Genomic DNA, 26,999 nt, shown 5'->3' with positions numbered 1-26,999 from the left:
CACCCGGGCCCGCTTAACCGGCCCGTTCAGTCCCCTTACATTCCAGGTTATCAGCCGGATCAGGGGGCTACCCGCCCCCCTCCCCCGCCGACTAGACATAACCCCTCCTCTGCCAGCCACGCGCCCACGCCCATCCCGTCCCAACCCCCTCTACTCGCTCCAGCTCCCTCTTGACCATACCAGCAGCAACCCGGCCTCCCCCCAGCTAGGACCCCTCCTAGCTGCTTTGCACACCCCCCCCATTGCACTCCCGCAAGTCAGCTGACTCCTGCCTCTCCTTCGACTCCTCCCATTGTGGGACATCCCCATCTCCTCCATTACCCATCAGCAGGCTCTGCGCCTCCCCCTTCCATCCCAAGCGCGGGAAACAACCCTCGCTTCCCGGCCCCGCCTCCTCCAGCCTTCAGCGCGGGAAAAAGCCCGTGCTTTCCACCTGCCCGGCCCCGCCACCTCTGATGCAGCTCCTTTTACAGGCCCAGTTCCCTCACCCCCGACTCGGGCCTCGCCCTCCCCCACGGGGCCCCATCCCCCCCGCCGGCCATCCACCCCTACTCCATTTACTTGCCCCCCTCCAAGAGCCCACCCGACAGACCCAACCAAAACAGTGCCCAACCCACCCTAACCACCCACACCAAATCAAAAAGAAACAAGAGCAAAGAACCCCCCCTCAAAATGTAACACACCAACAGCAATCCCCGACCACCCATCCCAACCCTCAGTTTGTGTCCAGCTTCTCGGCCTGAACAAAGGCTCACATCTCCGGGGACTCAAAATAATGGTGCCGGTTCTTGTAGGTGACCCACAGTCACGCCGGCTGCAGCATGCCAAACATCACACCCTTCCTGTGCAGCACCGCCTTCACCCGGTTGTACCCTGCCCTCTTCTTCGCCACCTCCGCGCTCCAGTCCTGATATATTCGAACCTCCGCGTTCTCCCACCTGCTGCTCCTCTCTTTCTTGGCCCATCTGAGCACGCACCCCCAATCAGCGAACCGATGAAACCGCACCAGCACTGCCCGCGGCGGCTTGTTAGCCTTGGGCCTCCTCGCCAGCACTCTATGGGTCCCTTCCAGCTCCAGGGGCCCCTGGAAGGACCCCGCTCCCATCAGCGAGTTCAACATGGTGACCACATAGGCCCCCACGTCCGACCCCTCCAGGAGGCCCAGGATCCGCAGATTCTTCCGCCTCGACCGATTCTCCATCTCCTCGAACCGTTCCTGCCCTTTCTTGTGGAGCGCCTCGTGCGCCTTTACCGCTAGGCCCAAGATCTCATCCTCGTTATCGGAGATCTTTTGTTGGACCTCACGGATCGCCATTCCCTGGGCCGTCTGGGTCTCCAGCAGCTTATCGATAGAAGCATTCATCGGCTCCAGCAGGTCCGCTTTGAGCTCCCTGAAGCAGCACTGGATAACCTCCTGCTGCTCTTGCGCCCACTGCATCCACGTTACCTGGTCCCCGCCCGCCACCATTTTGCTCTTCTTCCCTTGCACTTTCTTCGGGTTCACCACCACCTTTGTAGTCGCCCCCCTCCTGGTCCAAGCCATACACTGTCGGAAAGTTGCAGTCTTCTTCCCACCCCGGAAAATGTCGAAGAAATGCCGTTGGGGGCCCTGAAAAGAGCCCAAAAGTACGTTCCAAGCGGGAGGTGCCGAACATGTGACTTAGCTCTGCATAGCCGCAACCGGAAATCGTTTCGCGCTTCCATTATAAAAAGCCTACAGTAGTGCATTCATCGTGCACAGTTATTTCCTAACTAGTCAAAAATATGGATAACTTTGTATTTTGTAGGGAACTTTGGTCAAAAGTTGCAACTGAATTACATGATCGATTTGTTAGCTGCATGCCCAACAAAAACAATGAAATCTTTTCAACCACTATTTTAAAGAGATCTCTAGAAGTACAGAACGCTAAAAATGTAGTGTGTTGTTTCATGTGGGTGAAAGGAAACCGGGCTTTGAGAGAGTTATGTTTGAAATATTAGATTGTTTGGAGTAATTAGAGCAAGTGGTTTAGATAATGTAATGACCTACAGCAGATAACTGCCATCTGAATCATAGAATTTAATTATTGGTCTGAAATTGTCCCTGTGCGTTGTGTTTTAGTTTATATAATTGACAGGTTATTGAGTGATTGATTTTACTTTTGTGTTCACTTTTGTGAAGACTGCTGAGCCATCTGATTGTGATGCAGAAGGATTCTTGTTCCCCGGATTACTAGTTTATCAAGAAATAATTTGCAGTAGATTGCCAAGTCAGCTATGACCAGTTGATTATGATATTTTTGACACACAGATTCAGACCATTCTTTGAGCTCCTCCACTGCTCCCCTTTGCCCACCAAATCAAACCCTAGTCCGAGGCAATCCTTAGGTTCATACTACTTCTACCATCTCTCCAAACTTCCGTTCCTTCTTTGGGTTGAACTCTGTCATGAGACCCACGTGACTTTATTGTTTCATGAGATGTGGGCATCACTGGCAAGGCCAGCATTTGCTGTCAATCCCTAATTTCGCTTGAATGGCTTGCCGAGCCATTTCAGAGAAGAGTTAAGAGTTAATCACACTCCTGTGGGTGTGAAGTCACATGTAGGCCAGATCGGATACGGATGGCAGATTTTCCTTAACATTAGTGAACCAAATGGGTTTTTACAATAGTTGGTGATAGTTTCTTGGTCACCATTCCTGCACTAGCTTTATATTCCAGACTAATTAATAGAATTTAAACTCCACCAACTGCCTTGGTGGGATTTGAACCTGTGTCCCCATAGAATTAGCCTGGGCCATTAGATTACCAGTCCAGTGACATTACCATTACCCCATCACCTCTCCTGTATCTTGAACTGTTGCTGCTAAACTACTGACCACCAAACTTGCTTTCCTGGTCTCCATGCTAGTTGACATTCTAACTAGTCCCTTTTCAACACTTCTTCCCCACCCTTTCCCCACTCTTTCAAAACTATTGTAATCAATACATCCTCAAAAAAAAACATTCTTGACCCTTCTGTTCTTGACTATTCCTCTTCTCCGAAGACTGCGTGCCAAGCAAAGTAGTACGTATGTTCCCCAACCGGAAACTATGGCTTAATCGGGAGATTGACTCCCTACTGAAGGCCAGGTATGAGGCATTCAAGTCGAGCGACCCTGAACTGTACAAGAAATCTAGGTACGACATCCGCAAAGTCATCAGGATGCTAAGAGACAATATCAGACCAAACTAGAATCACAGACTAACGTCATGGACTTTCGTTGGTTGTGGCAAGGCTTAAACAATATAACAGGCTACAAAGCAAAGCCGAGCAGAATCTCCGGCAGCAGCGCACCCCTCCGCAATGAAATCAATGCATTCTATGCTCGGTTCAAACAGGAAACCATCAAACCGCTGTCAACTGCCCCAGCAGCCTCGGCCACACCAATACCACCGTCACAGCTTCCGAAGTCGGATCGGCCTTCTTGAAAGAGAACCCTCGGAAGCTGGCGGGTCCTGACGGGGTCCCCGGCTGTGCACTTAGATTTTGCGCGGACCAGTTGGCAGATGTGTTCGCGGACATCTTCAAGCTCTCCCTACTCTGTCCCGAGGTCCCCACCTGTTACAAGAAGACCACCATCATACCGGTGCCAAAGAAGAACCAGGCAATGTGCCTCAATGACTATCGTCCAGTGGCCTTTACATCGATCGCAATGAAGTGCTTCGAGAGGTTGGTCATGTGGCACATCAACTCCATACTCCAAGAATGCCTTGATCCACTGCAATTCGCATACCTCCACAGCAGACGCTATCTCCCTACACTCATCCCTGGAGCATCTCGATAACCAGGACTCCTACATCAGACTCCTATTCATTGACTACAGTTCCGCCTTCAACCCCATAATCCCAGCAAAACTCATATCTAAGCTCCAAAACCTAGGACTTGGTTCCTCACTCTGCAACTGGATCCTCAACTTTCTGACCCATAGACCACGATCAGCAAGGATAAACAACAACACCTCCTCCACGATAGTCCTCAATACCGGGGCCCCGCAAGGCTGCGTACATAGCCCCCTACTATATTCCCTATACACACACACGACTGTGTGGCAAAATGTGGCTCCAGCTCCATCTACAAATTTGCTGACGACACAACCTTAGTGGGTCGGATCTCAAACATCGATGAGTCAGAATACAGGAGGGAGATAGAGAACCTGGTGGAGTGGTGTAACGCCAACAATCTCTCCCTCAATGTCAGCAAAACTAAAGAGCTGGTCATTGACTTCAGGGAGCAAAGTATCATACACACCCCTGTCTACATCACTGGTGGCGAGGTGGAGATGGTTGACAGATGGTTGACAGCTCCAAATTCCTAGGTGTGCACATCACCAACAATCTGTCCTGGTCCACCCACGTCGACACTACGACCAAGAAAACACAACAGCACCTATACTTCCTCAGGAAACTAAGGAAATTCAGCATGTCCACATTGACTCTTACCAACTTTTACAGATGCACCATAGAAAGCATCCTATCTGTCTGCATCACAGCCTAGTATGGCAACTGCTCGGCCAAGACTGTAAGAAACTACAGAGTCATGAACACCACCCAGTCCGTTACACAAACCTGCTTCCTATCCATTGACTCTGTCTACACCTCCCGCTGCCTTGGGAAAGTGGGCAGCATAATCAAAGACCCCTCCCACCCGGCTTATTCACTCTTCCAACTTCTTCCATCGGGCAGGAGATACAAAAGTCTGAGAACACGCATGAACAGATTCAAAAACAGCTTCTTACCCGCTGTTACCAGAATCCTAAACGACCCTCTTATGGACTGATCTGATCTCTTCGCACATTTTCTCTACCGAATAGTACTACACTCCTGTATGCTTCACCTGATGCCAGTGTCCATATATTTACATTGTGTATTTTATGTTTGCCTTATGTATTTTCTTTTCATGTACGGAATGATCTGTCTGAGCCGGAGCAGAACAATACTTTTCACTGTACCTCAGTACGCATGATTAAACAAATCTAATCCAATTCCATTACTATTTCCCTTTCCTCTGCAAATTCCTTAAACATTCAACTTCCAAAGTTCATACCTGAACTCCATGTTTGAATCTTACCAGTTTCTATTCATGTTGCTGCACTGAAATAGCTCTCATCCAACTCTGTGACTTTGATTGTGATGCATTATTCCTCTTTGGTCTCCAACCTTTGATTCAGTTAATGACGCTATCCCCTTCCATGCTTCAGATCAGTGGAATTCCCCTAGTTTGGATGTACAAAAAGAGGGGCTGGTTTAGCACACTGGGCGAAACAGCTAGCTTGTAATGCAGAGCAAGGCAGCAGCGTGGGTTCAATTCCCGTACTGGCCTCCCCGAACAGGCGCCGGAATGTGGCGACTAGGGGCTTTTCACAATAACTTCATTGAAGCCTACTTGTGACAATAAATGATTATTATTATTAAGAGAAGAAACTCCATTTTCCTGCCTGTTCCCCATATCCCTTAATTCCTTGAAACCAAAAATCTGGCTGCCGCAGTCTTACATGGATTAAACAGCGGAGCATCCACAACCCTGGGGGGGGGGGGGGGGGGGTGGTCTAGAGAATGCCAGAGATTCACAACCCATTGAGTTGTAAGGGTCCTTCCTGTTTATTCCCTCAGTTCACCTTTCTTTTATTTTACCGTTATCAGTTTGGATGGCTGATTAATGGATGTGTATCCTTAAGTCAAGCAGCAGAGAGAATGAGGAATTCAGAAGTTATAGGAGAGGACACTCAACTGGTCTCTGCTAGTTTGAACAGGAGCTTCAGTCCTTTTGGCACCAGAGAGAGAGATGATTGGCTGGGGCCAATTAATTGGCCAAAAGACCGTACTCTACCCGGTAGCAGGTGCTGATTGGATCCTGTCCCAGTGGAATGATTTTCCGAGTCCCAAGGAGCTCAGTTTGGAAGCACAGAGACAAGGACTCACTCTCCTCCATGTTTTCTCCAGAAAGGCTGTTGAGTGCTGTAATTCTGGAACTGCAGACAACCTAAATGAATACATCGACAGGAAAACCTTTATTGGCTGCAAAGAAAGGCCAGGACCCTCCCTCTCTCCAGAAAGGCTGCGAGTGTTGTATTTCTGAAACTACAGAGGCCTGAATGAACCTACAATAAAGCCTCGGACTGAAAGTAAAATTTGAAGAGATTGGAAACAACTATTTGAAACAAAGACTCTTTTTCCTTTATTTTTGTTTTACCCCTTCCCCTCTGTCTGTCGTGTGTATGTGTGTGGAGGGTGGGGGGCAAGATAAAGCGGGGAGATAGGAATTAGATAATAGTCAACCAGATGTATTTGCTGCATATTTCATTACAGTCCTTGTTATTAATAAAAAGTTATTGTATTTACATTTATAAACCTGGGGCGGGATTCTCCCCTACCCGGCGGGGCGGGGGGTCCCGGCAGGATGGAGTGGCGTGTACCACTCCGGCGTCGGGCCGCCCCAAAGGTGCGTAATCCTCTGCACCTTCAGGGGCTGGACCCGCCTCGGAGTGGTTTGCGCCTCGCCGGCCGGCGGGAAAGGGGCTTGGCACCATGCCAACCGGCGCCGAAGGGCCTCTGCCGGCCGGCGCCAGTTGGTGCATGCGTGGGAGTGCCAGCGCATGCTGGCGTCATCCCCGCGAGTGCGCAGAGAGCTTTGTTTCTGCACAGGGAATGGCGGACCGGTACAGCCTCCGGTGCGGAAGGATAGAGTGCCCCCATGGCACAGGCCCGCCCGCGGATCGGTGGGCCCCTCCTGGGGCCAGAACCCCCCACGCCGTCCCAAGAACCAGCCTGCCTGCGCTGCCAGATCCCGCCGGTAAGAGACCTACTCCAGTATACGCCGGCGGGACTTGGACCCATCGCGGGCTGGAGAATGTGGGCGGTCCCGGTGCCAAATGAGTCGCGCCGGACCCCGCCATTCTCCGAGGTGGGCGGCGCGACTCACGCCGCACGATTTTTAGGGGGCCAGAGAATTAGGAGGATGGCGGGGACGGGATTCAGGCCGACCCCCGACGATTCTCCGACCCGGGGGGGGGGGGGGGGTCGGAGAATCCCGCCCCTGGTGCCTGTAATTATTGGGCAGCAAAGACCTCGGGTATTTTTCTAAAAATTATTGGTTAATTCACTTGTGTTGTGACTCCAGATCAAGTGGGACTGGAATTGACCATGCACTAGCCCTGGGTGGTGTAACAGAGTAAAATAATTTCTTCTCATCTGAGTCCTAAATGATCAACCCTTTATACTGAGACTGTTCTCCCAGTGTTTTAGATTTCCCAACCGGCGGAAACAATCTCGCTGTCCACCCTATTAAGCCGCTGGAGAATATTGTAGGCTTCAATGAGATCACCCTCATTCTTCTAAACGTCAGAGACGAGAAAGCCAAATTTATTTTCCCTCTCATTATGGGACAACCCATCATCCCAGGGACCAATTTAGCAATCCTTCACTGTACCGCCTACTATAGGAGTATATCCTTTTCTAAATGTGGAGACAAAAGCTCTACATACAGTATTCCAGATGTGGTCTCACCAAAACGCTGTACAATTATAGTAACACTTCTTCACTGTTGTACTCTTAATTCCCTTGCAATAATGACCAACATGTCACCTGCACATTTTATCTGTCATAGTGTTACGAGCCAGGGTTTAGAGAACCCCAAAATGTCTCATGGAATTCACCTGACCCACAACTTTTAATAGATTGTGGTATTAGGAGCACACGGCTCACTCTACAGGTGTGGTACAGCAGAAATGGAAAAGTATTTTTAAAAACAAAATAATGTTTATTCTATGAATTCAAGTTAAGCTTTTTAAAACATACAGTGAACATCTTAGCAACCATCAATTCAAATATAACCCCCAAAGAATACAACACTCAGTGATCCGTAAGCTGTCCTTTGAACATCCAGAAGACTTTTTTTTAAAAAAACCTTTACACAGAAGCACATTAGGTTAAAGTCACTACTGCAAGCAGTTATTAGTTTTAAATCACCAAAGGATCGATTTACATTCTTTAGATTACAGAGGGAGACTCTAATACACCTTCTGGCTGTGACTGCAGCTATCCAGCTCTGAAAACGAAACTAAAACACACTCTGCAGCAAACAGCCTAAAACAAAAGTAAAAAGCTGACAGACATCCCAGCTCCACCCACTGTCTGACATCACTGCAGTAATAAACACCCATTTCTTAAAGGTACTCTCACTACAGATACTTATATACACACCCATTTATAAACACTCATTTCTTAAAGGTATTCTCACATGACAATAGCCAGAGTACCTCCAGCAATAGCTCTCTTCTCTATCCTGCACTCTTAATTGTGGAGTCCGCCAAAGATACAGGGTCAGCTATACACATACATTCTTTACTGTTTCTATATTTTAATATGAATTTCAGTGGAACTTGAGCATAACTTGATGGAGATTGTCATGTTACATGTGACATAAAATGTCTGTTTCCAGGATAGTTAGCAATGTCAAAGCATAAAGTATATAAAGTGGACAGCACGGTAGCACAAGTGGCCAGCACTGTGACTTCACAGCGCCAGGGTCCCAGGTTCGATTCCCCGCTGGGTCACTATCTGTGCGGAGTCTGCACGTTCTCCCCGTGTGTGCGTGTTTCCTCCGGGTGCTCCGGGTTCCTCCCACAGTCCAAAGATGTGCAGGTTAAGTGGATTGGCCATGCTAAATTGCCCGTAGTGTCCAAAAAGGGTAGGAGGGGTTATTGGCTTACGGGGATAGGGTGGAAGCGAGGGCTTAAGTGGGTTGGTGCAGACTCGATGGGCCGAGTGGCCTCCTTCTGCATTGTATGTTCTTTGTTCTATAAATATCTAATACTTACACTGTGCAATTATTGCTATCATTACTCCATCTCTACTTGATTTATATGATTAGCAGACAGTATAAATGCACATTTTCTCCATAAGTACATTAATACTGGCACCTGCATTAATCCTATTTCAACAATATTTTGATCATTAAGATTTGCTTTCTTAAATATGCCAAATGTGAGGAAAATGATTTACGCTGTGGTATTATCCTTTCACTTTGGCACTTGGATTGAGATTCTGCCCAGCCTGATCGGATTCAAGTTTTCACTCCCAGTTGGCTATGAACAACATACTTGATCTGATTTTCAATGATTTCAAGCTAGTTCCTAGTCAGTACAGATATACTTCAGCCAGTTCATTAATTGACTAATGACGTACTTATAATTGACGAAGAGAGCAGTGTTGGAGTGATATTTAAAAGCAGTCAGTAAACAACCATTGCTTGAACACTGGCTTACATTGATCTCCGCGGGGAAACAGGCATGGTTGTCGGTATTCATTCTTAAACATATACTTAGAGCTCTGCTGGACAGCGGTAGTAAAATGTTTAATTGAAGAGAGGTGATATAATTGTTCTGACTAACAATAGTTTGTTCGGTCAGCACTTTAAATTGTGACTTCATTAAAAAGTTGATTTGTTTTTTGTTGTAGTTAAATTTGAAACCATAGTGCATTGGTAAAATTTGAAAATAACAGCCTTTAGCTAGACATTTCTAAGAAAGTTGAGTCTTATCTATCACACCTCATAAGCTTTGAGCTGAAGATAATTCCTATCAGCTCTATTGGGTTTCCACCCCAGCTACAGTATCGAAATGACTCATCAAAGTCAAATGACATTTTGTGTAGCTGTGACAAAGGCCAATTATTCCTGCCCCTCCCTTGACCTATCTGCAGCCTTTGACGTGGTTGACCACACCATTCCAGGATATTTTATCTTGTGTTATTCCTGTGAAGAGCCTTGGGATGTTTTATTATGTTAAGTATAAATTGTTCTATCAACAAAAAGTATTAAATTTTATACCATTACCTTAATAATTCTTTGAAAAATTCAAACCTTCTGACTGTGGGCTTTGTATGACTTAGTTAAAACATATAGGTTACTGAGGAGTCTTGACAGGGTGGATGTGGAGACAATGTTTCCTCTAGAACTAGGGGTTACTTTTTAAAAATAATGGGGCACCCATTTAAACCAGATGAGGCAAATAGTTTCACTCAAAGGCTCCTGAGTCTTTAAGACCATAAGACATAGCAGTGGAAGTAAGGCCATTCGGCCCATCGAGTCCACTCCACCATTCAATCATGGCTGATTTCAACTCCATTTACCCGCTCTCTCTCCATAGCCCTTAATTCCTCGAGAAATCAAGAATTTATCAACTTTTGTCTTAAAGACACTCAACGTCCCGGCCTCCACCGCCCTCTGTGGCAATGAATTCCACAGACCACCACTCTCTGGCTGAAGAAATTTCTCCTCATCGCTGTTCTAATTAACTCCCTTTTATTCTAAGACTGTGCCCCCGGGTCCTAGTCTCCCCTGCTAATGGAAACAACTTCCCTACGTTCACCCTATCTAAGCCATTCATTATCTTGTAAGTTTCTATTAGATCTCCCCTCAACCTCCTAAACTCCAATGAATATAATCCCAGGATCCTCAGACGTTCATCGTATGTTAGGCCTACCATTCCTGGGATCATTTGTGTGAATCTCCGCTGGACCCGCTCCAGTGCCAGTATGTCCTTCCTGAGGTGTGGGGCCCAAAATTGCTCACAGTATTCTAAATGGGGCCTAACTAATGCTTTATAAAGCTTCAGAAGTACATCCCTGCTTTTATATTCCAAGCCTCTTGAGATAAATGACAACATTGCATTTGCTTTCTTAATTACGGACTCAACCTGCAAGTTTACCATTAGAGAATCCTGGACTAGGACTTCCAAGTCCCTTTGCAGTTCAGCATTATGAATTTTGTCACCGTTTAGAAAATAGTCCATGCCTCTATTCTTTTTTCCAAAGTGCAAGACCTCGCACTTGCCCACGTTGAATTTCATCAGCCATTTCTTGGACCACTCTCCTAAACTGTCTAAATCTTTCTGCAGTCTCCCCACCTCCTCAATACTACCTGCCCCTCCACCTATCTTTGTATCATCGGCAAACTTAGCCAGAATGCCCCCAGTCCCATCATCTAGATCGTTAATATATAAAAAGAACAGCTGTGGCCCCAACACTGAACCCTGCGGGACACCACTCGTCACCGGTTGCCATTCTGAAAAATAACCTTTTATCCCAACTCTCTGCCTTCTGCCTGACAGCCAATCGTTAATCCATGTTAGTACCTTGCCTCGAATACATGGGCCCTTATTTTACTCAGCAGTCTCCCGTGAGGCACCTCATCAAAGGCCTTTTGGAAGTCAAGATAGATAACATCCATTGGCTCTCCTTGGTCTAACCTATTTGTTATCTCTTCAAAGAACTCTTAACAGGTTTGTCAGGCACGACCTCCCCTTACTAAATCCATGCTGACTTGTCCTAATCCGACCCTGCACTTCCAAGAATTTAGAAATCTCATCCTTAATAATGGATTCTAGAATCTTGCCAACAACTGAGGTTAGGCTAATTGGCCTATAATTTTCCATCTTTTTCCTTGTTCCTTTCTTGAACTGGGGGGTTACAACAGCGATTTTCCAATCCTCCGGGACTTTCCCTGACTCCAGTGACTTTTGAAAGATCATAACTAACTCCTCCACTATTTCTTCAGCTATCTCCTTTAGAACTCTAGGATGTAGCCCATCTGGGCCCGGAGATTTATCAATTTTTAGACCTCTTAGTTTCTCGAGCACTTTCTCCTTTGTGATGGCTACCATATTCAACTCTGCCCCCTGACTCTCCTGAATTGTTGGGATATTACTCATGTCTTCTACTGTGAAGACTGACGCAAAGTACTTATTTAGTTCCTCAGCTATTTCCTTGTCTCCCATCACTAGATTACCAGCGTCATTTTGGAGCGGCCCAATGTCTACATTTGCCTCCCATTTGTTTTTAATGTATTTAAAGAAACTTTTACTATCATTTCTAATGTTACTGGCTAGCCTACCTTCATATTTGATCCTCTCTTTCCTTATTTCTCTCTTTGTTATCCTCTGTTTGTTTTTGTGGCCTTCCCAATCTTCTGACTTCCCACTACTCTTTGCCACATTATAGGCTTTCTCTTTTGCTTTGATGCATTCCCTAACTTCCTTTGTCAGCCATGGCTGCCTAATCCCCCCTCTGATAACCTTTCTTTTCTTTGGGATGAACCTCTGTACTGTGTCCTCAATTACTCCCAGAAACTCCTGCCATTGCTGTTCTACTGTCTTTCCCACTAGGCTCTGCTCCCAGTCGATTTTCGTCAGTTCCTCCCTCATGCCCCTGTAGTTACCTTTATTTAACTGTAACACCTTTACCTCTGATTCTACCTTCTTTCTTTCAAATTGGAGATTGTTCCCTTAAAGTAAGTGTTCCCTTACTTTAAGATCTTTAATCAAGTCTGGCTCATTACATAACACTAAGTCCAGAATGGCCTGTTCCCTCGTGGGCTCCATCACAAGCTGTTCCAAAAAGCCCTCCTGTAAACATTCAATGAATTCCCTTTCCTTGGATCCACTGGCAGCATTGTTTACCCAGTCCACCTGCATATTGAAGTCCCCCATGATCACTGTGACCTTGCCTTTCTGACATGCACTTTCTATTTCGTGGTGCATTTTGTGCCCCTTTATATCTCTCTTCCTGAGAAGGTGGTGGAAGCAGAGAGCCGGATAAATTCTTGGTAAGCAAAGGGATGATGGTTATCAGGGGTAGGCGGGATGAACAGTTGAGGTCACTATCAGAACAGCCATGACCTCATAAAATGGCAGAGCAGGCTCAAGGCAAGGGACAGAATGGCCTCCTCCTGCTCCTTGTTTGAAGAGGCTACAGTGGTAGGGTGGGGTGTGACAATGCAGAGATTTTTAATCAATAGGTGGCTGAATGCAAATCATGGAGGACAGGTTTTTAAGGTAGATGGGATGGAGTACATGTTGAATGCAGGGGGAAGAGTTTGAGCAAGTTGAAATTTGCATTGGGTGAAGCTGACCGTTAGATAAATGAAGCCTGGAAATTAAGAAGATCCAAATAAGCTTCAATTGCTGCATGCGTTAAGTAGAGTAAACAAAAATAGGTGGTGAAAGAAAGGATGTGGGATCGGAAGCTCTGATCATTGTTAAAAATGAAATTAGATAATTTGTTCCCATTAAGAAAAGCCTAGGTCAAAAGATGTATTTATTGATTAGGTGTGAGGTTTCTGGCAAAAGCTGACAGGCTTGCTGTGGTTTTGTTAATGAACAAAAGAATATTCTTGCCCAACTAAAAATTAATGTCAAGACAGCTTAATAGCAAGGGGACTGATGGATCATGTATGATATCATTGTCATACAATGTGATTGGTGTGATAAAATAGTTCTTTTGACCTCTGCTCATTGCTTGTAGGAAATGCAAGTTGTTAAGGCATCGAATAGCTGTTGCCATGCTGAACCTTCTTAATTATATTTTATAAGGTCTGTTATGACAGCATGCTAATCCTAGTCATCAGACTCCCATTTTCTTTGAAACTTGAAGTGGTGCAGCAGTGCTATTGGGTCTTAGAAAATGTTAAATCGTCTAGTTTGTGAAACCTCTTTGAGTGACATATCTTAAGTCTAGCCTCCGATGAGCAGACTGACAGTAATATATTAACAGTTTCAGGCAGGAGATAACCCTTAGCAACCTAATAATAATCTTTTATTATCACAAGTATGAAGTTAGTCCACATATCCACCGTATTCCTTGTACTTTTCTAATAAAAACAAAATATTGTGAATGCTGGAGATCTGAAATAAAAATGGAAAGTGCAAGAAAATCTCAGCAGGCCTGGCAGCATCTGTGGAGAGGGAAACAAGAGTTCATGTTTTGAGTCCGATGTGAATCCTCTTCAGAATAATGATATACAATTTCCATTAGTAACTTAGGTGAAGGTGTTGAGTGTATTATAGCCAAATTTGCTGATGATACAAATATAAGCAAATTATGAGACGGGCATAGAGTCTGCAAAGGAATGTAGATAGGTTAAGTGAGTGGGCAAATATTTGGCCAGAAGGAGTATAATGTGGGAAAATGTGAGATTTTCCTCTTTGGCAGGAGCAATCCAGTAGCAGAATAATATTTAAATAGAGACTGCAGAATGCTGCAGTACAGAGGGATCTGGGCATCATGTACAAGGATGCCCAGATCGCTCTGTACCACAGCATTCTACAATCTTGCTCTATTTAAATAATAATGCATGTTATTTCTAGCAGGCATAAGTGAGCCATATTATGAGCTCCGCTGATTGTTAAATTGAATGTTAGTGTAACTGAGCGCACTCAGGATCATTCAGCAAGTGCAACCCAATTGTGGGAACACAGCTAACATTAGTTTTGTTTTGAATTTTGCGAGCGTGGGCTGGTTGAGTATGGTCTGCACGAGTATGCAAAATGCAGGTTTTAGTGGACTGGTCAGCACAATGTTCCCACTGCTAAAATGCAAACCGTGTTGGGATGCGTAAATACATCTGTCTACTTGGCTCTGTTGCGGTGATACCACAGAACCATAAGTACCTATAGCATAGACTAGATATTTTGGCCAGTTATGCCTGTGCTGGCTCTTTGAAAGAGCAGTTATGCTTAATCCTACACATTTTGTGTGTAACTCTCTTAAGATCCAACTCCATTTTAACAGAGTGGTTGATAGCAAATCTGCCCCAAATTTTTTTAAAACACAGCTAAACTCATAAACTTAAAATAAACTAATTAATTAATTAGTGATGGCTGGTCAGGTGATGTGCTTGAGCTGCTTGATGTGGGAGCTGGCAGATCCCATTGCGAGCTGCAGCGACCACATCTGCAGTAAGTGTTGGCTGCTCGAAGAGCTCCGGCTCAGAGTTGATGAGCTGGAGTCTGAGCTTCAAACACTGAGGCACATCCGGGAGGGGGAGACTTACCTGGACACTGTGTTTCAGGAGGCAGTCACACCTGTCAGAGTAAGTAGTTTAAATCCTGCCAGTGGCCAGGGACAGCAGGGTGTGACTGCAAGTCAGGCGGGTAAAGGGAACCAGCAGTCAGGAACTCAGGAGCCTCAGCCCTTGACTCTGTCTAACAGGTATGAGGCACTTGCTCCCTGTGTGGATGGCGAACAGGGCTGCAGGAAGGATGAGTCAGCTGACCAAGGCACCATGGTTCAGCAGGCCATTCAAGGGGAGGGAGTAAATAGGCAAGTTGTAGTTGTAGGGGATTCTATTATCAGGGGGATAGATAGTATCCTTTGTGAGCAGGATAAAGAGTCCCGCATGGTATGTTGCCTGCCCGGTGCTAGGGTGCGGGACATCTCTGACCGGCTTGAAAGGGTACTGGAGAGGGAGGGGGAGGATCCAGTTGTTGTGGTCCATGTCGGTACCAACAACATAGGCAAGTCTAGGAAAGAGGACCTGTTTAGAGATTATAAAGAGCTAGGATTCAAATTAAAAAAACAGGTCCTCAAGGGTCATAATCTCCGGATTACTGCCCGAGCCACGTGCAAATTGGCATAGGGAGGCAAGAATAAGGGAAGTTAACACGTGGCTGAAAGAGTGGTGTGGGGAAGAGGGGTTCCTTTTCATGGGACACTGGCATCAGTTTTGGGACAGGGGGGACCTATACCGTTGGGATGGTCTCCACCTGAACCGAGCTGGGACCAGTGTTCTGGCGAAAAGAATAAATAGGGTGGTCAATAGGACTTTAAACTAAAGATTGGGGTGGAAGGGAAAGTCAGGGAACCAAGAGGTGAAGTAATCAGTAGGAAGCGTAGCTGCTTAGGAATACAAAAAAGCATGAAAAGACAAAACTCAGGAGAGGTTACGATAGTCCCCATCCCACAAAATATGACACAGTGTATGGAAAGGCTCAGTAAACCAAGGTCCACCACACTAAGAAAACAAAAAGGGACGGTCAATAGAGAATTAAAGGTGCTATATTTAAATGCGCGCAGTGTACGGAACAAGATAGATGAGCTTGTGGCCCAGATTGTGACTGGCAGGTATGATGTGGTAGGCATCACAGAGACATGGTTGCAGGGGGTTCAGGACTGGCATTTAAACATCCAGGGATTCACAACCTATCGAAAAGACAGGCAGGTGGGCAGAGGGGGTGGGGTTGCCTTGTTAATTAGGAATGAAATTAAATCAATAGCACTAAATGACATAGGGTCAGATGATGTGGAGTCTGTGTGGGTAGAGTTGAGGAACCACAAAGGCAAAAAAAACATAATGGGAGTTATGTACAGGCCTCCTAACAGTGGTCATGACCAGGGGCACAAAATGCACCACGAAATAGAAAGTGCATGTCAGAAAGGCAAGGTCACAGTGATCATGGGGGACTTCAATATGCAGGTGGACTGGGTAAATAATGCTGCCAGTGGACCCAAGGAAAGGGAATTCATTGAATGTTTACAGGAGGGCTTTTTGGAACAGCTTGTGATGGAGCCCGCGAGGGAACAGGCCATTCTGGACTTAGTGTTATGTAATGAGCCAGACTTGATTAAATATCTTAAAGTAAGGGAGCACTTAGGAGGCAGTGATCATAATATGGTAGAATTCAATCTCCAATTTGAAAGAAAGAAGGTAGAATCAGATGTAAAGGTGTTACAGTTAAATAAAGGTAACTACAGGGGCATGAGGGAGGAACTGACGAAAATCGACTGGGAGCAGAGCTTAGTGGGAAAGACAGTAGAACAGCAATGGCAGGAGTTTCTGGGAGTAATTGAGGACACAGTACAGAGGTTCATCCCAAAGAAAAGAAAGGTTATCAGAGGGGGGATTCGGCAGCCATGGCTGACAAAGGAAGTTAGGGAATGCATCAAAGCAAAAGAGAAAGCCTATAATGTGGCAAAGAGTAGTGGGAAGTCAGAAGATTGGGAAGGCTACAAAAACAAACAGAGGATAACAAAGCGGGAAATAAGGAAAGAGAGGATCAAATATGAAGGTAGGCTAGCCAGTAACATTAGGAATGATAGTAAAAGTTTCTTTAAATACATTAAAAACAAACGGGAGGCAAAAGTTGACATTGGGCCGCTCCAAAATGACGCTGGTAATTTTGTGATGGGAGACAAGGAAATAGCTGAGGAACTAAATAAGTACTTTGCGTCAGTCTTCACAGTAGAAGACATGAGTAATATCCCAACAATTCCAGAGAGTCAGGGGGCAGAGTTGAATATGGTAGCCATCACAAAGGAGAAAGTGCTCGAGAAACTAAGAGGTTCTAAAAATTGATAAATCTCCGGGCCCAGATGGACTACATCCTAGAGTTCTAAAGGAGATAGCTGAAGAAATAGTGGAGGCGTTAGTTATGATCTTTCAAAAGTCACTGGAGTCAGGGAAAGGCCCAGAGGATTGGAAAATCGCTGTTGTAACCCCCCTGTTCAAGAAGGGAACAAGGAAAAAGATGGGAAATTATAGGCCAATTAGCCTAACCTCGGTTGTTGGCAAGATTCTAGAATCCATTGTTAAGGATGAGATTTCTAAATTCTTGGAAGTGCAGGGTCAGATTAGGACAAGTCAGCATGGATTTAGTAAGGGGAGGTTGTGCCTGACAAACCTGTTAGAGTTCTTTGAAGAGATAACAAATAGGTTAGACCAAGGAGAGCCAATGGATGTTATCTATCTTGACTTCCAAAAGGCCTTTGATAAGGTGCCTCACGGGAGACTGCTGAGTGAAATAAGGGCCCATGGTATTCGAGGCAAGGTACTAACATGGATTGACGATTGGCTGTCAGGCAGAAGGCAGAGAGTTGGGATAAAAGGTTCTTTTTCGGAATGGCAACCGGTGACGAGTGGTGTCCCGCAGGGTTCAGTGTTGGGGCCACAGCTGTTCTCTTTATATATTAACGATCTAGATGACGGGACTGGGGGCATTCTGGCTAAGTTTGCCGATGATACAAAGATAGGTGGAGGGGCAGGTAGAATGGAGGAGGTGGGGAGGCTGCAGAAAGACTTAGACCGTTTAGGAGAGTGGTCCAAGAAATGGCTGATGAAATTCAACGTGGGCAAGTGCGAGGTCTTGCACTTTGGAAAAAAGAATAGAGGCATGGACTATTTTCTAAACGGTGACAAAATTCATAATGCTGAAGTGCAAAGGGACTTGGGAGTCCTAGTCCAGGATTCTCTAAAGGTAAACTTGCAGGTTGAGTCCGTAATTAAGAAAGCAAATGCAATGTTGTCCTTCATCTCAAGAGGCTTGGAATATAAAAGCAGGGATGTACTTCTGAAGCTTTATAAAGCATTAGTTAGGCCCCATTTAGAATACTGTGAGCAATTTTGGGCCCCACACCTCAGGAAGGACATACTGGCACTGGAGCGGGTCCAGCGGAGATTCACACGGATGATCCCAGGAATGGTAGGCCTAACATACAATGAACGTCTGAGGATCCTGGGATTATATTCATTGGAGATTAGGAGGTTGAGGGGAGATCTAATAGAAACTTACAAGATAATGAATGGCTTAGATAGGGTGGATGTAGGGAAGTTGTTTCCATTAGCAGGGGAGCCTAGGACCCGGGAGCACAGCCTTAGAATAAAAGGGAGTCACTTTAGAACAGAGATGAGGAGAAATTTCTTCAGCCAGAGAGTGGTGGGTCTGTGGAATTCACTGCCACAGAGGGCGGTGGAGGCCGGGACGTTGAGTGTCTTTAAGACAGAAGTTGATAAATTCTTGATTTCTCGAGGAATTAAGGGCTATGGAGAGAGAGCGGGTAAATGGAGTTGAAATCAGCCATGATTGAATGGCGGAGTGGACTCGATGGGCCGAATGGCCTTACTTCCGCTCCTATGTCTTATAGCACAGGAAATTGGAGCAGAATTATGTCATTGGTGATCTGATTATTGCCTTCACTCCACTTTACGGCCCCTCTCCATACCCTTGCCTCCCTTGTAATTCAAAAATCTGTCTAACACAGCCTTGAATATATTTAATAAGCCAGCCTGCACTGCTCACTGGGGAAGAAAATTCCAAAGATTAACAACCCCTGAGAGAGGAAATTCCATCTCCTATCCCTCATAAATGGGACTCCTTTACATTAAACTAAAGCTCCTAGTTGTAGATGCCCATGAGGGGAAAACATCCTCATAGCACCTAACCTGTCAAGCTGCCTCAGAATCTTAAATGTGCCAATAAGAGCAGCTTTCATTATTCTAAACTTCAATGAGTAGAGGTGCAACCTGATCAACCTTTCCTAATGAGACAATCTCTTCATCCTTGAATCAACCTGATTGATACTTTGAACTACCTCCAATGTAAGTATATTCTTCCTGAAATAAGGTGACCAAAACCGTATTCTTGCACAGTATTCGAGGCGCAATCTCACAAATCATAGAATCATAGAAGTTTACAGCATGGAAACAGGCCCTTCGGCCCAACCAGTCCATGCCGCCCAGTTTTTACCATTAAGCTAGTCCCAGTTGCCTGCACTTGGCCCATAACCCTCTATACCCATCTTACCCATGTAACTACCTAAATGCTTTTTAAAAGACACAATTGTACCCGCCTCTACTACTACCTCTGGCAGCACATTCCAGACACTCACTACCCTCTGAGTGAAGAAATTGCCCCTCTGGGCCCTTCTGAAACTCTCCCCTCTCACCTTAAATCTATGCCCTCTAGTTTTAGACTCCCCTACCTTTGGGGAAAGATGTTGACCATCTACCTTATCTATGCCCCTCATTATTTTATAGACCTCTATAAGATCACCCCTAAGCCTCCTACGCTCCAGGGAAAAAAGTCCCAGTCTATCCAGCCTCTCCTTATAACTCAAACCATCAAGTCCCGGCAACATCCTAGTAAATCTTTTCTGCACTCTTTCTAGTTTAATAATATCCTTTCTATAATAGGGTGACCAGAACTGCACACAGTATTCCAAGTGTGGCCGTACCAATGTCTTGTACAACTTCAACAAGACGTCCCAACTCCTGTATTCAATGTTCTGACCAATGAAACCAAGCATGCTGAATGCCTTCTTCACCACCCTGTCCACCTGCGGCTCCACCTTCAAGGAGCTATGAACCTGTACTCCTAGATCTTTTAGTTCTATAACTCTCCCCAACGCCATACCATTAACTGAGTAGGTCCTGGCCTGATTCGATCTGCCAAAATGCATCACCTCACATTTATCTAAATTAAACTCCATCTGCCATTCGTCGGCCCACTGGCCTAATTGATCAAGATCCCGTTGCAATCCTAGATAACCTTCTTCACTATCCACTGTGCCACCAATCTTGGTGTCATCTGCAAACTTACTAACCATGCCTCCTAAATTCTCATCCAAATCATTAATATAAATCACAAATAACAGTGGACCCAGCACCGATCCCTGAGGCACACCACTGGTCACAGGCCTCCAGTTTGAAAAACAACCCTCTACAACCACCCTCTCTTCTGTCGTCAAGCCAATTTTGAATCCAATTGGCAACCTCACCCTGGATCCCGTGAGCTTTAACCTTCTGCAACAACCTACCATGCGGTACCTTGTCAAAGGCTTTGCTAAGGTCTATGTAGACAACGTCTACTGCACTGCCCTCATCTACCTTCTTGGTCACCCCCTCAAAAAACTCAATCAAATTTGTGAGACATGATTTTCCACGCACAAAGCCATGCTGACTGCCCCAAATCAGTCCTTGTCTCTCTAAATGCTTGTAGATCCTGTCTCTCAGAATACCTTCTAGCAACGTACCTACTACAGATGTTAGGCTCACCGGTCTGTAGTTCCCAGGCTTTTCCCTGCTGCCCTTCTTAAACAAGGGCACAACATTCGCCACTCTCCAATCTTCAGGCACCTCACCTGCGGCTGCCGATGATTCAAATATCTCTGTTAGGGGACCCGCAATTTCCTCCCTAGCCTCCCACAACACCCTGGGATACATTTCATCAGATCCCGGGGATTTATCTACCTTGATGCGCTTTAAGATTCCAGCACCTCCTCCTCTGTAATATGCACACTTCTCAAGACATCACTATTTATTTCCCTTAGTTTCCTAACATCCATGCCTTTCTCCACCGTGAATACCGATGAGAAATATTCATTCAGGATCTCACCCAACTCTTGTGGCTCTGCACATAGATGTCCTTGTTGATCCTTAAGAGGCCCTACTCTGTCCCTAGTTACTCTTTTCCCCTTTATGTATCTGTAGAATCTCTTTGGATTCTCCTTTGCATTATTTGCCAAAGCAATTTCATGTCCCCTTTTTGCCCTCCTGATTTCCCTCTTAACTCTATTTCGACAATCTCTATACTCTTCAAGGGATCCACTTGATCCCAGTTGTTTATGTACGTCATATGCCTCCTTCTTCTTTTTGACCAGAGTCTCAATATCTTGAGTCATCCAGGGTTCCCTACTTCTACCAGCCTTGCCCTTCACTCTAAAGGGAATGTGCTTACCCTGCACCCTGGTTAACACATTTTTAAAAGCCTCCCATTTACCAGCCGTCCCTTTGCCTGCCAACAGTCTCCCCCAATCTACCTCTGAAAGTTCCTGTCTGATACCATCAAAATTTGCCTTGCCCCAATTAAGAATTTTAACTCTTGGGCCAGACCTATCATTCTCCATAGCTCAATGCTCTGTACAGTTGTAGCAAAACTTCCCTACTTTTATACCACCACTTACAATAAAGGCCAACATCCCATTTGTCTTCCTAATTACTTGTTGCACCCGCATGCTTGCTTATTTGTGATTCATGTACAACTAACCCAGACCCCTACGTACCAAAGAATTCTGCAGTCTCTCCATTTAAATAATCTACTATTTAATTGTTCCTTCCAAAGTTCTCTGCAAACAAAAATACTTTTACAAGCTGTATGCATTTTTTGAATTACCTGAGAGTATGAGGAGCCTGTAGTTCTTCGTCACTTCCTCCATGGCAACGCCTCAGTCAAGCAGAATTGACTTACCAACCCTTTTTTCTTATCGTATAAATTGTTGTAATCATGTAAAATTTGGCATTCTTGCATTTGTCTGGTTGAGTGCAAGTAGAAAAACTTCAACAACATGTAGCAATATCCAAGTTTTGTACTACCAAACGACTGTTCTAATGTCTGTTTTCCATTGTTTTCTAAACCTGTTGACAGAAGTCCTGGAGGGGATACTGGAGCCAGAAAGAAGAAGAAAAAGCAGAAAAAAAAGAAAGAGAAGCCTAGTTCTGCTAGCACCAAGTCAGACTCTGCTTCAGATTCGCAGGAAATCAAAGTTCAACAGCCTCCTTCAAAAGTGAAGTTACTTTTTTATATGTTATTTATTCATTTACTTACAACATATGTAGGACAACAAGAAACACACAGTTTCTTAAGTAAAAGTACCTGTAAGTATGTTGTAACACGTGAGCATGTTTGATGAACTTCAAACGGACTAGTGCTTAGAACTTGGATAATTTATCTACTAGCTTGCTCCTGACTAGGAAGTTAGATGACTTGTTAGTGTAGATGCTCTGCGCATCAGCAGCAGGATTCTATGGTCAACAATGATTTGGCATCAAACTAATACTGGATTTTTTTAGTTGGATCCACTGCCAAGACTCTTTCGACCATTAATTCAATTGTGTGCCAAATAAAATGCATACATACAGTCCTAGTTTTAGTTCCATTTATTCCCCCTTTTGATTAATCCTGTGTATGGTTTCACAGGTTCTTGAAGCTCCCTGCAACCTCAAAGATATGCTGATTCTGGATGTGAGAGTCTAAATAGTGAATCCTGGAAACCTATTTCCATGGGTTAGGCCTCAACTGTGCACGGCCCATTCTCATCCAACATTCTCTGGTTTGAAAGTTTGCCTACTCCATTCTCCATCCTTTGCAGCATCACCTATGTAGTCCAGCTTGGCAAACTTAAGACCAAAAGAACACCACAGTGGCTGATATCTATGACAGGTGCTAGGTCTTCATGATTTTGTCAGGACCCATGCCGCTGGAGCTGCAATCTAGCATTCTATATCAATATAAATATCTGTTAAAATCTCATTCGTTACATTACTCAATACAGCTCTACTCTGACTGTATCATCACTCTGGAAATGGTAATATATAGAATTTTAAGTTTTGCGCTTATGTCTGACTAATTTGTTTGAGTTTTTTCCGGAACTGACAAGTAGGGTTGATAGTTAGACTGCATTTTGAATACAGTATCCATTTCTGGCTTTCGAGACACAAAATGCTGGAAGTAAGGTAGATAAAAGCCAAAAAGAAGGCTGCCCTGAATGATGAGGAAAGACAGAAATGTAAGCTGTTAATCCTGGAAAGTAATTGTCAGGGAAACAATCTTAGAGGGACATATGATGGTTCTGAGAATGGAAATGGTAAATCCAGACCAGTACTTCAAATTTGAATTAAATTGCCAGACTAGGACAATGGGGCAGTGGTCCAAAATAGAAATTTAAGATTTAAAATTTGTCACACACAATGATCATAGAACATACAGTGCAGAAGGAGGCCATTCGGCCCATCGAGTATACACCGACCCACTTAAGCCCTCACTTCCACTCTATCCCCGTAACCCAATAACCCCTCCTAACCTTTTTGGTCACTAAGGGCAATTTATCATGGCCAATCCACCTCTGTCATGTTAAATGGACTTTCATATGGAATACTTGAGGCAAAACTGTTAGAAGCATTTAGGAGACAATTAGAATGCGTTTCTTCATCTTTAGCTGTCCTGACTAATTTATTAAAGTTTTTCGAGGAAGCCTCAACCAGAGTGAATAGAGAGGAACCAGTAGATGTGTTGTATTTCCACTTCCAGAAAGCGTTTGACAAGGTACCTCACAAAAGGCTAAGTCATAAAACAAAGGCCCATGGCATTAGATGTAGGATATTGGCATGGATAGAGAATTAGCTAATAGACAGGATAAAGCGGGTGGGGATAAGGGGTTCATTTTCAGGTTGACGTCCTGTAACTAGCGGGGCTCCGCAGGGATCAGTGCTGGGACCCAACTGTTTACATTGTATATTAATGCCTTGGAGGAAGGAAGCAAATGTACTGTAGCCAAATTGCAGCAGACAACACCAAAATAGGTGGAAAGGCAAGTTGCGAGAGAGATACTAACAGTTTGCAAAGAGATATTGATAAGTTTGGTAAGTGGGCAAAAAGTTAGCAAATGGAGTATATCGTGGGAAAATATGAAGTTATTCATTTTGGAAGGGAGAACAAAAGGTATTATTTAAATGGAGAAAGCTGCAACACCAAGGACTTGGGGGTACTTTTGAATGAAAAGCAGAAAACTAGCGAACAGGTGCAGCGGGTAATCAGGAAGGCGAATGGAACGTTGGCCCTTATTTCAAGAGGGGGGGGGTGAGAATATAAGAGTAGAGAAGTCTTGCAGCAATTGTACAGGGTACTGGTGAAACCACATCTGGAATACTGTGAGCAGTTTTGGTCCCCTTATTCAAGGAAATATATTATTTCATTGAAGGCGGTTCAGAGAAGGTTCACTAATATGATCCCCAGTATGGAGGGATTGTTTTATGAACAAAGGTTAAACAGGTTGGGATTCTACTCAATGGAATTTAGAAGAATGGGAGGTGATCTCATTGAAACATATAGGATTCTTAAGGAGCTCGACAGGGTAAATGCTGCGAAAATGTTTTCACCTCATGGGAGAGGGCATGGTCTCAGACTAAAGGGGTTCCAATTTAAGACTGAGATGAGGGTTTCAACAGAGGGTTGCGAGTCTTTGGAACTCCTTGCCTCAGAGGGCTGTGGGGGCAGAGTCCTTGGGTATACGTAAGGCTGAGATAGGTAGATTCTTGGTCAGTAAGGCAATCGAGCGTTACGGCAAAAGAGCAAGAAGGTAGACACAAGGAATGTTGGATCAGCCATGATCCTATTGAATGATGGAGCAGGGTTGAGGGGCCAAATGGCCTACTCTGTTCCTATTTCTTATGGCATTATGGTCTGTTGTGTTATGGGGCAATCTATTCTTATTAGATTCATGAAATATGAATGTTAAGTCCTGCAGCCTGCTGCAATGATTTTCCTCCTTCCCTGAAGCAGGTTCTCCAACAAGCTGGAATCCCGCCATTAGACGAGTGATATTTATTTGAATTGTGCACTGAAATATTACACAGAGTCAAATGTAGGCCCTGAGAGAGGATAGAACTTGCACTTCACCAAAGATGTGCTGAAGTTGGGCAAGGTAATACCCAAGGCCTTTTACACATATGTGAGAAATATGAGAATGACTAGAGCGAGGGTAGGTCCGATCAAGGACAGTAGCGGGAGATTGTGTATTGAGTCTGAAGAGATAGGAGAGGTCTTGAACGAGTACTTTTCTTCTGTATTTACAAATGAGAGGGGCGATATTGTTGGAGAGGACAGTGTGAAACAGATTGGTGAACTCGAGGAAATACTTGTTAGGAAGGAAGATGTGGTGGGCATTTTGAAAAACTTGAGGATAGACAAGTCCCCCGGGCCTGACGGGATATATCCAAGGATTCTATGGGAAGCAAGAGATGAAATTGCAGAGCCGTTGGCAATGATCTTTTCGTCCTCACTGTCAACAGGGGTGGTACCAGGGGATTGGAGAGTGGCGAATGTCGTGCCCCTGTTCAAAAAAGGGACTAGGGATAACCCTGGGAATTACAGGCCAGTTAGTCTTACTTCGGTGGTAGGCAAAGTCATGGAAAGGGTACTGAAGGATAGGATTTCTGAGCATCTGGAAAGACACTGCTTGATTAGGGATAGTCAGCACGGATTTGTGAGGGGTAGGTCTTGCCTTACAAATCTTATTGAATTCTTTGAGGAGGTGACCAAGCATGTGGATGAAGGTAAAGCAGTGGATGTAGTGTACATGGATTTTAGTAAGGCATTTGATAAAGTTCCCCATGGTAGGCTTATGCAGAAAGTAAGGAGGCATGGGATACTGGGAAATTTGGCCAGTTGGATAACGAACTGGCTAACCGATAGAAGTCAGAGAGTGGTGGTGGATGGCAAATATTCAGCCTGGATCCCAGTTACCAGTGGCGTACCGCAGGGATCAGTTCTGGGTCCTCTGCTGTTTGTGATTTTCATTAATGACTTGGATGAGGGAGTTGAAGGGTGGGTCAGTAAATTTGCAGACGATACGAAGATTGGTGGAGTTGTGGATAGTAAGGAGGGCTGTTGTCGGCTGCAAAGAGACATAGATAGGATGCAGAGCTGGGCTGAGGAAGTGGCAGATGGAGTTTAACCCTGAAAAGTGTGAGGTTGTCCATTTTGGAAGGACAAATATGAATGCTGAATACAGGGTTAACGGTAGAGTTCTTGGCAATGTGGAGGAGCAGAGAGATTTTGGGGTCTATGTTCATACATCTTTGAAAGTTGCCACTCCAGTGGATAGAGCTGTGAAGAAGGCCTATGGTGTGCTCGCGTTCATTAACAGAGGGATTGAATTTAAGAGCCGTGAGGTGATGATGCAGCTGTACAAAACTTTGGTAAGGCCACATTTGGAGTACTGTGTACAGTTCTGGTCGCCTCATTTTAGGAAGGATGTGGAAGCTTTGGAAAAGGTGCAAAGAAGATTTACCAGGATGTTGCCTGGAATGGAGAGTAGGTCTTACGAGGAAAGGTTGAGGGTGCTAGGCCTTTTCTCATTAGAACGGAGAAGGATGAGGGGCGACTTGATAGAGGTTTATAAGATGATCAGGGGAATAGATAGAGTAGACAGTCAGAGACTTTTTCCCCGGGTGGAACAAACCATTACAAGGGGACATAAATTTAAGGTGAAAGGTGGAAGATATAGGAGGGATATCAGAGGTAGGTTCTTTACCCAGAGAGTAGTGGGGGCATGGAATGCACTGCCTGTGGAAGTAGTTGAGTCGGAAACATTAGGGACCTTCAAGCAGCTATTGGATAGGTACATGGATTACGGTTAAATGATATAGTGTAGATTTATTTGTTCTCAAGGGCAGCACGGTAGCATTGTGGATAGCACAATTGCTTCACAGCTCCAGGGTCCCAGGTTCGATTCCGGCTTGGGTCACTGTCTGTGCGGAGTCTGCACGTCCTCCTCGTGTCTGCGTGGGTTTCCTCCGGGTGCTCCGGTTTCCTCCCACAGTCGAAAGATGTGCGGGTTAGGTGAATTGGCCAATGATAAATTGCCCTTAATGT

At 45.0% G+C, this 26,999-nt stretch overlaps 1 protein-coding gene across 4 annotated transcripts in view; it reads left to right on the top strand.

Moving 5' to 3' along the window:
- nmt2 (N-myristoyltransferase 2) overlaps positions 1-26,999 on the top strand; it is a 93,908-nt gene that overhangs the window by 18,707 nt on the left and 48,202 nt on the right. For 3 of the 4 annotated variants that reach the window (XM_072508662.1, XM_072508661.1, XM_072508659.1), the window contains exon 2: positions 21,993-22,131. In XM_072508662.1, coding sequence (XP_072364763.1) covers positions 21,993-22,131 — 139 coding nt within the window. The remainder of the gene's footprint in view (positions 1-21,992; positions 22,132-26,999) is intronic. The other variant, XM_072508660.1, reaches the window with a different exon arrangement.

The sequence above is a fragment of the Scyliorhinus torazame genome, chromosome 6, assembly GCF_047496885.1.
Source record: "Scyliorhinus torazame isolate Kashiwa2021f chromosome 6, sScyTor2.1, whole genome shotgun sequence".
Lineage (NCBI taxonomy): Eukaryota > Metazoa > Chordata > Chondrichthyes > Carcharhiniformes > Scyliorhinidae > Scyliorhinus > Scyliorhinus torazame.
The sequence above is the reverse complement of the archived record's forward strand: the minus strand, read 5'-3'. Positions and strand labels throughout refer to the sequence as shown.